The 16,690-nt window shown below is 39.4% G+C and overlaps 1 protein-coding gene across 2 annotated transcripts; it reads left to right on the top strand.

Moving 5' to 3' along the window:
- Positions 1–283: 283 nt before the first annotated feature.
- pln2 (phospholamban 2) lies at positions 284–15,541 on the top strand. 2 transcript variants are annotated; one of them, XM_086147488.1, is made up of 3 exons: positions 284–348; positions 878–929; positions 14,189–15,541. In XM_086147488.1, the coding sequence occupies exon 3, from the start codon at positions 14,424–14,426 to the stop codon at positions 14,583–14,585; it is 162 nt and encodes a 53-aa protein (XP_086003614.1). In that variant the 5' UTR covers positions 284–348; positions 878–929; positions 14,189–14,423; the 3' UTR covers positions 14,586–15,541. The 2 variants fall into 2 exon arrangements, with proteins under 2 accessions (XP_086003614.1, XP_086003613.1); XM_086147487.1 differs by lacking the exons at positions 284–348; positions 878–929 and adding an exon at positions 5,976–6,118.
- Positions 15,542–16,690: the final 1,149 nt, after the last annotated feature.

Below are 16,690 nucleotides of genomic sequence, written 5' to 3'. Positions count from 1 at the left end.
AATATATTAAATAGAATTTCATTGTACCTGTGTACTTAATATTGGGCCCATGTGACTATTACACATACACAGACTATTACAAACAGATTTTTTTTTCTGATCTCAGAATGGACTGACCCAAACTGAATTGGGTTTCTATTTACAGAACAGTGGTACGGCATCCAAAACGTCACTGCATTGAATCTGAATTATTTTTAGAGGCTGATTATCCTGGGTCACACTGAATTTGAACGATTGCTGTAAGGTATTGCAAGAGAACCCTATCCGTTGGCTGTCTTGGATTTGACTGATTTTTATGGAGACTTAACAGTTTATATTGAAGATCTGTCAGGAGCCAGCAACCATCAGGTGCTTCACCTTTGTGAGCCTTTTATTTTGAGATGTCTGACACATTTGTTTTATGAGTTCTATGAGTTATAATGTAGTCTGATTTACATTCCTGATGGGGGTTGAGGTTAGGAGGCAGTGGATTAAAGATATCTCAATGGCAGGATATGGTTTCTTTGTCTACTATGATACATAGATTAGGATTGATTCAGATATGTTAGTTCCAGTGTCATGTATGCCTGATTTAATACGATGGAGAGATCCCAGCTATTGTGTTGGTTGGATTTGTGGTGTTTCATATTTAGCAGATGGGTATTCTTGATATATCTTTGTTGAACAAAGGAAGCTTTGTGGATCATCTGCTGATGACAGCCAAATCCCTCAAGCTACAGTCACAGCTAATGGCTGCTGTTGATTTGAAAATCTTGCTTTGGTTGAGCAGAGGCATTTTTGACTACAGGCATAATAAAGACTGCAGGACATGAGCAAGCTGACTTGTTGTGGTTTGAGAGACGTTTTGGTTACGATTTGTTTCTTTCTCTCTTCACAGCTTTTACTTCTCTGCAGAAAGAACACACTTCTTGCGTGTAGCAGAAGCTGGTGTGAGTTTCACTTTGACAAAGGAACTACTTAGGGTACAGCAACTTCACTGACAACTTACCCGAAAGACCATGGTAAACTGTGGAAATATTGGTTTTGTTTTGGCAATACGACGTCACAGACTTCTGAGAAATATTTGAAAAATCATGCAAATGACTTAGCCCCTACTGGTCAACAAAAGACAACAAAAGATATGCAAGAATACAGGTTTTCACAGGTTGCTGTTCAAAAGGTGAATAAAAAATAGCCCCACCAAAGAGGAACTTTGTGTTTTTGCCGCAATTAATCTAAAAGGAGAAACCTAAGTATATTTTCTTTTGGTTGCCATTCATTTGTAACGCGAAAAAAAACCAACATATATTTTAAAAAGGAAGTCACATTTGGAAGGCTTTTATGTCGAGAAATGCCATACATTTGAAATAAATCAATCAACGGGTAGATAAATAGAAAAGTAGTTGCAACAGAATATATGAAAGGAGATATATATCTGTATGTATGTACATCTGTATACATATATATACAGTATTGTGGCGGAAACTGAAGTGTGTGGCCTCCCACCCACGGGACTAAGGGCTGGGGGGCATGTTTAAGCCAGGTATATATATGGCACGTCATAGGCACGTCACTGGTTTTGGGCCCACGTCCCATGTTACTTTAGACAGGAATCAGGAGTTTGTGTCAGCACTCTAGTCGGCACCGGCAGGGTCTTTGGGGATGAGGGATGAGGCTAACGGCTTGTGTGAGCGGTTTCGCCGGTCCCTCAATGCGGTCCCTCTAGGGTAACAACTGCGTAGACCGTTTCCCGTGGGTCATGCTGGGGCTGCATTCTGCCCCTAAGGATGACTTTGGAGCCTCACCTGCTGAGCTGGGGCTCAGCCAGCCGCTACGAGTACCAGAGGAATTTTTGCCTGAGAGATGGCGGGGGAAAGTTGTGGTTCCTTACCAGGTTCCCTACTGGGGTCACCCTCCATTTAGCCCTCTAGCAGCACCTCTGCATGTATCATCAAAAGTTATTTAGACACACAAAAAAAAGTATTAACATCCAAAGACCTTCAATTCTAGCATGTAAAACTTCATGTTATGAAGAAATTACTGTCAGGAAGTTTGACAGAAGGTTTGCTGGGTTAACAACAAACCCTAACTGTATCCCTAACTTCATCTAAAAAAAAGAGGCATATCTTGACCTACATTCTCGTTATCTATATTTATTGATTTATTCATCCATTTGTTGATTTACTCTCTTATTAATTTACTTGTTTGCTTTGGGTAATTTACAGACATTTTTGATATTTCATGAAAATTATTTTAGGTATTTACTCGGTGATTAACCAGGGAAAACCATTTATGGAATATAGATTATTGCAATGAGAAACAACTTCACTGGGAACTCTGATTCTTATTTTGGAATTGTAAAAGGGTGTGATCTCTTATTTGCACCTCTGCTGCAGAGAGGTTAGTTTACGCTGGGGCCTAAAGCGACATTAAGGCGCCTCTGGTCTTAGGTTTGTCCCAGGCTCAAAAAGCACATATGAGAAATCCTTCTCTCAGACAGAGGCCTCTGGGGAAGCACTAGCTGTGGGCTTCACCACATAGCTGGCTATATCTGGAGAGCATAGAGGGAGATGGAGAGATAGAGTAAAGGGATAGAGAGAGGCAGAGACAGAGAGGGAGAGAGAGAGAATGTGTGTGAAGCTGCCAACAGAAGCTGTAAGGCCTCCAGAGTACACACAGCTGATGGGGTAAACCCTCGGTCCAGCCTCCCTCACCCCCCCAAAAATCCTTTTCTCTCCCAGTATACGCTGTTTTTGTGTACAGCCAATATCCACAGAGATTTGGGTTGTAATAATGAATACGATTAATCAATAAATGTCTGATGGGCAGATGTCGACACTTGGCTTTGGCTACAACCGGGACACCGAACATTCCCACTTTCGTGCTCTCAGGCATTTGCTGGATGCATGAAGACGTGTTGTCTTTTGTCAATAATGCAAGAACTGACTCAATCTGTTTCAGAAATTTATGGCGGGTATTTTGAAAATCTCTTCTGTTTTAGGTGTCAGATTCATATTCCAAAGAGATTTGGTGAAACATCCCAAAAAACTGTCTGATTTCTAACTTTAATACAATATGTGAAAGTATTAGGGTAATATCAGAAATTCTTTTGCGGTGGATTTTTAGGTTATTCCTGTGAATACAGAGTATCTTTCGTTATTTCTAAATGATGTAAGTAAGTCTGCAGGAAGTTCCTTTACCCTTTTTGAGAACCTCTGGAATAAAGAGACAAATTTTTCACAAAATGGTAGATATCATCGATGTCACTCCAACCACACATTGACTGAAAGTTATAGACCATTATAATCAATAGAATCACATGAGGAATTAGAAAAAAACCTTCATGCAACATGCAGATAAACTATGTATGCCAGTATAGTAAACTTGTGTAACATTTTGTAAATAGAAAGCACCATTTCAAGCATCCTGTTTTCTCATTCAACGTGATGCTGTACTGCTCTGCTGAAAACTGCATCCATCCCATAATTCTACAGCGGCTTAAATCTTCGATCCTGGGCCAGCAGTCCTAAAGCTTTTGTCTTCAAACATACTGGAAAGCAAACTACTTTAAGAACTTCATAAACACAAAATAAATTCAAATCTGAGGACAGAGCATCGAACAGCAGTACAATGAATGGGACACCAGGTCATATATCAAACCCTTTCCTTTTTCTTTGGAGTGACAATTCCAGTTTGTTTCAATCAATAAATGAATAATTTTAGTCAGTTTAGATTTGACATCCACATGACCGGGTTAAAAGGCAAACGTAAAGAAACATGGGTCTGACTGACAGGATATATATTTTCTGGAAAGGATGTAGGTAAATATTATCACCTAAAAAGTTGAACATGGAAGAAGGGTCAGGGCCAATCAAATCATCAGGACTGAGTCTCGGGGGCCTGTGAATTTCCCCAGTCTCACCGTGCAATCAAATTTTCTCAAGTTGAGATGTGCATACTTTGTTTCAGTTACTGCGATTTACATGTCAGTAAAGCCGATCTTTTGTGCTCTGGGTCTTTCTCTCTGTCGGAGCAGGCAGGCATTTGACCATTTAAGGCTACGGAGACCAAGCGTTCCCAGAAACAACTAGAATGGGGCATTTTTATTTTTTCCACTAGAGTTGTAAGCACAAGTGATTTGGTTGGTATAATTATCATTATCATATATGTCATGATCGATGACACATTTGCATCCATTAAATAAAGTATCTTCACTGGCAACTTCCACCATCTCATTTTCTTTTTTTTTTTCTTTCTTTTATTTATAATTGACAAGAATTACCATTCCTGTTCTGAAACTTAGCCAGCAACATTCCAGGTCACAGTCCAACTCCTGTGATGGTGTCTATCATTTTGCCTTTTCAGATTATTTATTTTGCAAGGATTTTTCTCCTGCTCTCAGTATGAAGAATATCATTGTAAAGTGATTCTTAGGGATTTTACATTTGAAAAAGGCAAACAAAGAGACCCTGTCTTGTCCCTGCTGAGACAAATGATCTGTAAAGGGAAGAATTATTATGTTGAATTTCACCATGTCTTGTTATTGCCTTATGACATTAACTTAGTGTTTACATTTAAATCTGATGAACAAAAATTAAATCTAATGAACAATAATTTGTTATATTTTCCAGTAGGAGCTTGTACTTGTTGTCCCAAAAGGGATTTTTTTTGGTTTTGTTTGTTGAAGTTTTTTTTTTGTCTACCTCGAAACATGAATAAATATGGCTTGAGTCACTTTGCTGCATTTAAAAAGGAAAATTAAATGACACATTCTTCATTGTGCTGGAGGCAAACTGTTCAGCTCTCAAACTGACATGTGATTTTCCACAAATAAATAGCCCAGTTCTTTTTTTTTTTCTTTTTTCCGGAAGGGATAATTAAAGTTTTACCTTGATACTAATTAGAATACATTGCGAGAAACAATTAATTGTCCGTGCTTGAAACCAAGTTTCACAGCAGGAACAACAAAGCTGAGTGTGACAAACGGCTTGTTTACATGCAGATTCTCCTTATAAGGCAGATGCAAAGCTCTCTGAGCCACAGCAGGGGGTTATTTTTACTTTTTCTTGACATTCTTTGAACCTCTCGTCTTTTTGGATTTCTCCCATGTGGAGGATGCTGTCCAGGACAATACACACAGGCGCATGCGTGTGCAAGTGTGCGCTTACACACACACACACACACACACACACACACACACACACACACACACACACACACACACTTATTTTCTTTAATTATTAAGCCCCCAAATATGTTGTCTGCATCTAAGTTAATTAAGTCTGTTGGTAATATCTGGTAAGCAGCTTATGGACGTGCTGGAAATCGTATTTCAGAATGTTCCTGTCATAATAGGCAATGTCATGAGGTTAAAGTAGCCCATTAGATATTTGGGCGGTATGTTCCAGCCAGCAAGCAACGCAGAAAATCAATTACCTTTTCTCCAGTATCAGCAAAATGAAATATTTCTTTTGCATGTCGCTAACATTTGGTTCAACATCCGCAGTCACTTCAGTCCAATATAGCTGTGTATGGCCCCTCCAGTCACATTCTAAAAATACTCAGCTTTTATTAATATGATTTGTTTATATATTCACATGGTATTTCCACATAAAAACTAAAATAATCAAATTCCAAGATGCATGTACATGTTCTACTTTACCAGAATAATCTGGATTTCTGAAACACTACTGCAGCATCCTGCTTAGCCTTTAGTTGTTTAATGTGTAAGCTTTATTAATTCAGCACACCTCAGGACTGTGCTGCCCTTCAGTCCAGTGTGCCAGAGCTCACTGGTTTTCCCCTCCGTAGCTGACAGGGCTGCTCTGCTGCGTGGAAACAGCAACACACTCAAGGCAATATGGTCCCTGGCAGATATCTCAGGGCATGTTGCTGAGAGAAAAAAAACATTTTTGAGCGGAGGGGACAAATAATGACGGTTTGGGAGCGGCTGTCCCAACCGCTGTATCCTCCACTCCTAGTCTTCTCTGAAATGTCCTGCCTCCTTCTCTCTCTCTCTTGCTTTCACACTCTCTCAAACACACACACACACACACACAGATTGCGTCGACTGCCTTACAGAATCGCATATCTAACATTTCTCTCTCAAACACCAACAGGCTCTGAACTCATCTGCAAGGTAAGAACCGGTATCCTCCGGATTCAGCGCCTTTGAAAACTCGTACCACCAGAATATAAAGTCTATTAAGAGGTAGAGATAAAAAAAAGTGGAGTGGATCGTTTCAATTCCTCAAAAGCAGTCACAGGATTCAATGAGGTTCTTCATAGGATACATAGGATATTAGATTTCTGATTAGTATAAGTCATGACCCTTTTCCCCACTGTTAGATATGTATTGTATTATAAAGAGAGACACCGTAAATCACTGCTTCATATCAAAAAGCAACAGAGCAAGAGGTAAGGGAATGGAAACTGGACCGAACCCCCACTGAAGTAAACAGTTTTTCTGTTATTCTCATCTTATCCAAAGACCGCGATTACATTATATCGCAGATACGTTGAATCCAAACATTCGTTGGATGGTTTCAACCTTACAACTCAGATTTTTGATGCACAATGTAGCTGTCTACCTGATAAGACTGTCATGTATTGGAACGTCAATTGCCTAGCAGTTAAATGTGAAAAAGCTTGTATTTTGTGATCTTTCCTGATGTTTGTCTACCACAATCGTATTTCAACACCTTACATTACAGTATGACAGAACCATTTGCTCATACAAACAAAATAAAGCCGGTGAGGATTGTTGTCATTCTCATGATTCAATATATAAGATGCTGATATTGTCATTATTGAGTAGCTTTTCTATCACAAATAATGCATAAACAAACTGACATGTAAATTCTAGGTGTCAAATTGATCTCCAGGCAAACGCAATGCGGGATAAGTTTTTTTTAAAGGTTTTTGGAGTGGGACAACAATTCGTGTATGTTTTTATAGCAGGTTTCATCTTTGATCTGTCTCATGATACAAGACTACTGCTGCTCAGCTTTCCCTGAGGGACTACAATCATTTCCTGCCAAGTTCAGTTTCTAAAGCAGAGGAAACGTCTTCAGTCTCTGGTCCCGGAGACTGTCTTTTGTGTTTATCTTTGTACGTTAATTTCTCTGGGATGGAGGAGAGGACATCAGGAAGAGCCCTGGCTTCCCTGAGTCTTTCACTGCCCTCCTCCGCCAGGCCAGCAACTGTCCTTCCTCTCAGGTCCGGAGGCTGATTCCACCTAAATTTATATTTGATTAGCTCTGTACCAATGAGTTTATTTATAATCAATTATACACACAACCGCCAGCTATTGGGACATATGAAGGCCAGATTGGATATTATTAAGCTTGAGGTGCACTGTAGATGGTAGTTGGGCAATTGTAGACATTCAAGATGCGCAATTTTATCAGCATACAATTCATTTCAGCAGATAGTGGCTTATGTTTGATGTACTGTGATGGCAGGAGTAATCAGAAAATAGCCCAGTCAGTAGAATTCTCTTACTTTGTACATTGAATACACCCATTTATAAAAGTGTTGTATTTCATGTCTCCTGATGAACAGCATACTTGAACTTCTTAATTATTAATTCATGGATTATTAATTAGTCTTAGTTATTTAATTTATTAATTTTGACTCAAATGTAAATCATTTTGAATTGACAGCAATTCATCTTTGACTTTTACGAGTGCGTGAAAAATTGGTTTGTAGACGATGACGCATGAAAACAACCATGCCATCACGGACAGAATAAAAACTGGAGTTAAAAATGATTTAGTAAAAGACAAGCAAGCAGCAGGCGTAGTTGTAACATGACATATATGAATGCTACAGGTGCTTAGGAGGGATTTCTCTGAGAGGAGGGAACCGGTGCACAAAAACTCTGAGTGCATTTCAACCTGTTTTTAACCTGTTCTACCTGTAAATATTTAAATTTGGTGGATAGTAAATATTTCCACATTTAGGGAAACAACAGATTAATCTAAAGGCATCCATCGCTCAGAAAAAAAATATGAAGCACTCAACAGCTGTTCCGTGCATTTGTGTGTGTGTGTGTGTGTGTCTGGGTGTATGTGTGTGTGTGACAACAACCATGATGCCCTAGTTGGAATTGTAGGTCAACAAAACTGAGAATCTCCATGACAGCTCTTGCACTTCCTGCTTTTTGATGATTCTTTTCCAGTAGCGGGTTACCACATGTTCTGCTCTTATGATTAAATCAGAATGAAAAAGTCAATCTATTCTGGTCATGAGGATTAATGAAATATTAAATCACTATATATATATATATATATATATATATATATACACACACACATATATATATATATATATATATATATATGTGTGTGTGTGTGTGTGTGTGTATATATATATATACACACACACACACACACACATATATACACATATATATACATATATATACATTTATCTATATGTGTGTTTGTGGTGGAGGCCCCCATATGCCTGTGTTGAATCTCATCCGCTTCTCAACACAACAGCCAGTGGAGCTGACACTCAAAGATACAACTCACAGCCATGGAATGACTGGCATCCAAAAAGTTTTACACACACACACACACACACACACACACACACACGCACACACACATAAACACATAGGGGTTACAGAGGGCATATGCAATTGTTTGTGTGATGCAACTATTCTAGTTTTTCAACTGTTTCCTCAGTAACCTCCAAATGAAAACCACATGAAACATCATATCGACCCAGCTGGCTCTCGAAAGAGGTTCCTCTTGTAATCAGCGTCTAACAATAGCTGATTGTGTTTCAGAGCTGGAGAAGGAGTCACCACTGAGGTACTGGAGCCGTTTACATGGTACTGGAGAGGGACTTTGGGGAAAATATCCCTGTGACACTTCATAGACAGATAAGGAAGCCATGACCCGCGTGGCTTCGGAATTACATGACAGCAATCAAAGCACATTACAGTAAAAATATGCAGATAACACTAATTACATTAATGTATCAATGTTTTTGATCTGAAAATCATAAAAGAATATAACAGGCAACCTATGTTGCACCTGTTTAAACAACTTAAATGCTTGCTCAAAATTGATGAGCTGAAGAATTTAGTTTATCTTTAAATAAAGCACTTAACAAAGCATTTATCATCTTCAATTGAGGTTTTATTCGGGGTTTGGTTGATGCGAATACGCGGTCAATCCCCAAAGCAAGCAGGGTTGATAGAAAATTTACTCACATTGTAAACTAAAATTTCTTAACCAAGGAAAACATATTGAGAATTGAAAATGACAAAAAAGTCAACCGAGTGGAGTTCCACAATGAAAACTGTGATGTAGCTTAAACATTTGAATAAAAAGTCAATAAGTTGTAAAGCAATTAATTAGTTAATCGGCATATCCACTACAACCAACACATTCATGATGGTTTCGAATGTAATGTTGAAATGAGATGCTTCGTATAAAAGACTTTTAGGAAATGCTTACAAGCACTATGATATATCAGAGTATTTAAAAAACCGAAAGTTGAAAATTATAACCCATACTATAACTGTATACGCTGTGTATGAATAGAGTAGTTGATCAGCCAGTTGGGTTATTGATATATTTTTTCTAATGTAAAGTCCCCTCCTGTGTATCTCAGGAAAAAGCGCCTTCTTCATAATTGTCTGAGCAGCTCGAAAAAGTCCAGCTAACAAAAAACCCTTCCGTGAGGGATTTTTTTTTTTTTCCGTAATAGTGCGTAATGAACACAAGTGTTTGTCTTGGCTGTTCGCTGTGTCTGTCTACTGTATGCGACAGTGGGACTGAAAACCATCTACTTTTTATTTATCTGATGCTTTTTTTTCCCCATCTGACATTCATCCAGTGCAATACAAACAAGGATCAAATGTGCACATAGCAGCTGTTTGCAACAAAGTAAATATAAGATGTATGTGCTTCCATGCAGGGTACAGTAAGTGGAAGTATTCTTTCTTAGTCAGTCAGGGCTGATGCGGTTTTTGCAGATGTGTCTCTTCTAACACACTGATTGGACTACGCAGATCAGTAACTTGTTTTAATAAAACATTTAGAATATGACGCCCTACACCATAACTTTGCATCTTCACATTCTTTATCGCTCGTATTTTGCAATTTGAACTCCAGTCGACACTGGTGAATTTGGTTCACTTTCCACTACGTCTCATTTTGACTCTTACCCGCCCAATGGGTCTGAACTCATTTTGGTCCACTGTCATCGCGAATTGACATTTTCGTTCTTATTTGGTTTAAAACAAAGCAGCAGGTTAACACAAGCGTCAGTAAAAACTGTGCCTTTTTTTGTAAAATACCTTTGTGAAAAAACATATCTGTATTGTCAAACAGTTTAGCCGGTTAATTTGCCTGTTGTGTTTGGGGCTGGATAAAAACCAGACACAAACGGAAAGATTTGACTTGTTTTGTTGAGACATGAGTTACATTTAGCAGATTGTATGTGTTATGTACTCCCAGGTTTTATTAGACAGGGGAAAGATTGGACATATTTACTGTCAACACTGATTCTTCGCAAACTTTTATGACTGTGTAACTGAGGTTTATTTACACGTTGGTCACATAACGGCTGGCTGTCTTTCACCACGGTATGTATGATGCTGAGCCCTCAGTAAATAGTAGCACGGGTGATTGTGCGCAGATGGGCGGAGGACAATGTGAAACCCCCACCTCTCCTGTTGTCAGGCAAACGGTGTTGAACGTAACTCTCCTGACAGACACGCAAAACCATCACACACTACCCAGAGGGTCAAAAGTCAAAGTGCTGGTGGGACTAAAAGGGCCACTTGTGACTGGATGGAAATATTAAACGCAGGAAGCAAGGGAGATAAGTTGAGGAGGAAGTCTGTGTTTCATGTCCACTTGGGGTGATGAATGAGTTCGGGGGCCCCATAGTATGTCAAGGATTGTGGATATTAATAGTTAAATTTGTGTCCAGGGAAATACTCAAAGCCTCCTCTTGAGGCTGGATTATAAAATGCAGTGTTATATATTTAAATCACAGCTGAACAGTAAGTAGGGGACAGTGTAAAGCAATGTAGGGATTGTTTTGGATCTCCTTCTCCAGGAGGCTATAAATCAGGGATGCCTTTTCAATCTGCCTTTTACCCCCTTAAGAGGGGTGAAAGATTCATTTAAAAGTGTGTTATTTTATCTGTTCATTTCAAAGTAACCGAAGCTGTCGAGTGAATGCTTTGATATAGAAACTGAGATGATTGTGTGTTGAGATAATTTGTTAAAACATTTTAACAAATGTAACGAACAAATTATATCATGCGGAGCCCCAACAAAAATGATATAAATAAAGGGAAAAAAAGGGTCATGTCATACACTAATATCTCACACAATTATGAGGTAATTTGTAAACTCTTTAAAATGCATCAGTAAACCCGATATAACCCACATTGCGAATATACATGAGGCTATAATTAACTTCTAACTGCAAGCTTGCCAATAAAATGTGCCCACTTCTGTTACGTTTCCATGAATTTCTGCAATTCATCTACGAAGATGGTTGCAGCGGTTTGTCATTTACTGTGGTGTGCGCTTGATTTTTGCACGGCAAGCAAGTACATTCACTTACTTCTACGTTTTATTGGTTAAAATAATCCGTTGTCACAGAGGAGGTGTGTGTGTTAGCAGCAATGCTATGACGATATCGCGATGGACCATTTAAGAAGACACCATCCCAGTGTGGGAGTTATATCCAGTCATGGGAATGCAGGGTTTCAGCATATGATTAAATACGATTAAAGAGCTTGAGCCGCACTATTAACGTCCCCCTTCTCAGCTCTTAAGCACCCCGGTTATTCCTAAACTTTACGAACGTAGACGACAAGACATTTCCAAAGACGAAGCCAGAGGTCTTAGTAAATTGTAGATACTGTGATTTATGTGCCAAAAAAAATCAATGAAAAAATAAAACAAAAAGTTAACCTACATTTTAATTTCAATTATGGAAAAAAGTGAACACAGGCCTATGTTAACTTGTACGTTTACCTATGTTGCCATTATTTCATTATCATTATGCTATTAATATGATTATCACGTAAAATAATCATCATTATGGTAGTAGTAATCGTAGTAGTGAGTATAAAAATATGTTTAGCTCTACTTTTTTTTGCAGGGCGGCCCGTGCTCAGGCTTTACTTCCTCTGATAAATAGCCCTCTATATTGAAATCATTTCAACTACATGTATTATAAGATTTAATATATATTTGTAAAATGAATGTTTTTTTTTAATTTTAAAACACAGATAATTCATCTAACGGTGACATTTTATTCTTTGTATTTGGATGTTTTCTAACAAATCAGGGGTTTTCAAATGTTACCGTTATTACATGGGGGTGTGTTAAGTGTGTAAACGAGTTGTGTAGAACGGGGTAACTGGTACAGACAAACAGTGGAAGAAGCAAATCCGGACTATAAAATCAGCTGTGTTTAAAAAGGCGTCAAATAGCCACCATTCCGGTGGCCGACCCCCGATTCCTGTCTTCTGTTCCCATCCTTCAGCTCTGCGAAGGATCTGGAACTACCGCAGCTGAAAAGCACATTCGGATAGAAAGCAGAGCCTCGGTATCATGTTACTATTAAGTAAAATGGACTCTTTCTCGTGGTTCAACTTTAACTCTGACCACCCAGACATCAGACCTAAGTGCTGAAGACTCTTCATCGCTATCACCGATGAGTGTTACGCCTCACTCAGCGAGTGCTGTCGTCTGGATTACGGAGCGGCAATCCTGTTATAAATAGCAACAAACTTGGCGAAGCTAATGTGCAAGTGGTAAGATGTACGTGGTGTGTGTGGGAGCCGCTAAAATGTACCGATGGTCACCTTGTCGCACTCACTTTGATCTCAAAAGTCCCAGATCAGATGACCGAGGGTATTAAATCCAGTGTAGAGAGAGCGCCGCTGCTGGATTGTGATTATTTAGGCCGCCGTTTTTTCCCCTCGCTGATTTGTTTTTCTCCCACCGTTCTTACGTTGATTTCAAATAGATTTTTTTCCCCTCCTATCACCTCGATCGTCAAGGTTGTCAAAGCTTATTTTTTGGAGCCGTCGCTCTCTGTGCACTCTGTCACTGCCGTTATCGTCCTGACATTTCTGAAAGCCCGCCTTGACACATCATCAGACCCTCAGCTGGCGCCTCTGAGCAGCAGGTTCTTATCACCACACCATGTGCTGTCTTAAAAGAGGATCACAAGATCAAAACTGGGTGAACTGATCTCAGCCAGCAGGAGGCGGCGATGTGCCGCTCGGCTATGAAAGACAAACAGAAGATTTTCAGAGCTTCTTGTTATCCATTGCCTTCATATTATCCAACTTTACATCTAATCCACATCAAGTATTTCCTACTTAAAACTTTTATTTTCTTGGTGCTCAGCTATGAGAGAAAAATCTAAACATTTTCTCGCAATACGCAACATATGTAACAAAGGTTCTTGATCACCGTTAGCTTTATATTACACAACTTTTCACCTCATGCATCTCAAGTGTTCCCTACTTAAAACGGTTGTTCTGAGTTTTCTACTCAAATTCAGGTTTATCACAAAATATTATTTTATTCTGCTTAAAATGGTTGAAATTACTTTTCTCGAAAAAAAAGGAACCGTGCGATGTGAGTGAAAGAAATGCGGCAAACTCAATAATAATATGATGCAGTGTTATAACTAGTGAAGGTTGGGGTTGGCTCAAAACGTGTGCTAAGAATAATGTCTTGTGGACTTCTTTTTTAAATCTATCATTCACTTTATGAACTCTCCAAGGTAAGGCATTCATGGCAGAACTCACTCCCTCATAAATGAAGGAATTTATTCTCTTTCTGTTGCATTACTATTACTACTACTTGGTAATTCAAAAAATCAGAATGAGTCACTGAGAGCATGCATGAAATATATTTATGCTTGGTCTTCTTTTCCGTTCTGCAGCTCCCTTCAGGGGTTGCCATAGCAAATCACCTGCCTCCAACCAACCTTAGTCTCCACAATTGTATATTTTAAAGTATCTGAGGATTTATCTCTTTTCTGATGACAATTTGGAGAAATAATTGAAAATAATTTCGAAAATGAATAAAAAGGCAGATTTGTATCTTTATTACTACACCTTTCAAATTAAGAAAAATTCAACTATGTATCAATTTTTATGTTATAAAATATGTGTCAAATCTGAACTTTTGTTCTTAATTTTCAGAGAAGAGAAGAGAAGAGAAGAGAAGAGAAGAGAAGAGAAGAGAAGAGAAGAGAAGAGAAGAGAAGAGAAGAAATCGCTTACTCCGAGCGTGAAAAGACTTGAACTTTCCAAACAATAACTCGATTTTTCTGTGTTCGGATCAGACAGAGCCCCAGATCTTCCGTCTAAAACCGTCTGAGCGGACCCGAGCAGCCTCCTTCTCCCAATTCCTCAGGAAAACAACCTCTCCATCTCCATGGAGCGTGTTCAGCACATGACCAAGTCGGCCATCCGTCGCGCATCCCAGATCGAGGTGACTCCGCAGGCCAAGAGGAACCTGCAGGAGCTGTTTGTCAACTTCACCCTCATCCTTATCTGTTTGCTCCTCATCTACATCATAGTCTTGCTGAGTAGCTGAGAGCGGAGGAGAGAGACGGCGACTCGGCCGCGACACTTAAATCTTCACTGATGTACTTGATGTAAATGTACATCTCACTGCCACTCATTTAGAACGTCCTGCATAGAATGTGCTGATATGAGCTCACTGGCTCGGACCGTTAATGGCTGCTGTTTAAATTATAAGTTTGGTTTCTATAACATGGAAATATGTTTGTCATACATCTGTAGCTGCCTGTCGCCCTTGCCACCAGCTGCAAAAACCAAAACAGGTTATATAGATGTATATCTCCCACTGCCAGCAAATACATACTCATCTATGTAATCTACATAGCATGCTAGGTAGGGGGAAGATTGGCATACATGATCCAATAATTCAAAATATACCACCTTAATAGATATTGTTGCCTTAAAAACATAAAGCAGAGGCTGTATTCTTCATTTGTTGCAGCTATTTAAGGAGGCGCTCATCAAAAACATATCTGCATGGTGTTTCATTCATGTATGAATGGTTTTTTGCTTTACTTATGAATGTGAAGTATTTCTGTTTGACACGTACAGATATGCGTATGATATAACATGGAGAAGCTTACGAGTCTTGAGGTGATTTGCATGGCAAGTTGTGTTTTTACCGATGATAAAAGTGGTATAAATTCTCTATATTTAAAGGGTGTCACTGATTCACGCTGACATTTTGGGGAGTTCTGACCGGCACATGACACAACAGTGCAAAAAGCAAGGAAACCACATAACCAGATATCAAGTCTCCTATAAGAGTAGGATACAGAATGATTCCACAAAATCACACCTTGACTCGCCCTGAAATGTTCAGTGATGCACATTGTGCATCTTTTGTCTGAAAATGTAAAAAAATGATTGTGAATTTTTCAGAGGTATGATATATATGAAATATTCATTTGAATTATATGATTGAAAAACCAGCTAACTTGCATGCTAATAAACTTTATTTCCCTCTCACATTAAGTGTGGAATAATTGCCTTTATTTCACAAAATGATCTTTTATTTTGTATGATCAGACAAAATGGAGACTTCCAAATAGGTTTGCTACCTGTGACACAAATTAATATTTTCATTACTGTTTAGAGGGGTTTAACAATCAAAATTACTTATATAAAATGAAAATTTTATATGATCTAAGATTTAAAAAAAACTGAAAATGTGTAAAATATGGAAACTAACATTGCTTTTTAAATGACATTTTTGAGTTGCTTGTATGACCTTGTGATTGACAGGTGCAGCCTGGGATGTACCGCGCCACTCACCCAGTGACAGCTGGGATTAGCTCCAGTCCTTTCGTGACCTAAAGTGCTGGATAGGGATATAAACAATAAATATTTGAGGTTCATGTAAAATGTACGATATTTACACCGAAAAAAAAACATAACGGTTGATTCCCCGGTGACCAAAAGACTGTTTCTATAGTCAAGTGGCTAAACTGGTTCATTGTCACAGAACAATATTTTTGAATTATGTCAAAATAAAACATGTGCATATGGCATTACGGGTCCTCTGGGATGTGACTGGCCAATCCAGCAACATTCCTGCCTTGTTAAACTCACTACAATATGATTTAATTAGATTAATCAATGTAAGAAACAGTTTTCCCTTACCCAGATGCGGGTCACGGGGCCCAGCACTGGAGCCAGGCCTGGGGGCCGGGCTCGGTGGCGAGTGCCTGGTGGCCAGACCTTCACCCATGGGGCTTGGCCGGGCGGAACGGCATGGGTCCCTAAAAGGAGTCCTTTTAGGCCTTTCTGGCCTGTGGGGCTCCGGAGGCGGCTGAAAAGTACCAGCAGGCCAAGCGGCATCCTGGTTGCCAAGGCAAAAACTCCTCCTGCGTGGGGAGGACCGTGGAGAACAACTTCCGCTGGGCGTCAAGGAGATTCTTGCTCACCATCCAGCGAAGGTCCATTCAGTGGTGCTGGAGTAGAGGGTCCGCCGAGTGAGGGAAGGATGGAGCAGGAGATTGACAGGCGGATCGGTGTGGCGTCTGCAGCGATGCGGACTCTGTACCGGTCTGTGGTGGTGAGTTAAAGGTCAATTTACCCGTCGATATACGTTCCAACCCTCACCTATGGTCACGAGCTATGGGTATTGATTGAAAG

Source organism: Fistularia commersonii, chromosome 6 (genome assembly GCF_037954325.1).
Source record: "Fistularia commersonii isolate RoL2024-O1a breed Wild chromosome 6, RoL_Fcom_v1.0, whole genome shotgun sequence".
NCBI lineage: Eukaryota > Metazoa > Chordata > Actinopteri > Syngnathiformes > Fistulariidae > Fistularia > Fistularia commersonii.
This window is presented reverse-complemented; position numbering and strand designations above follow the sequence as displayed.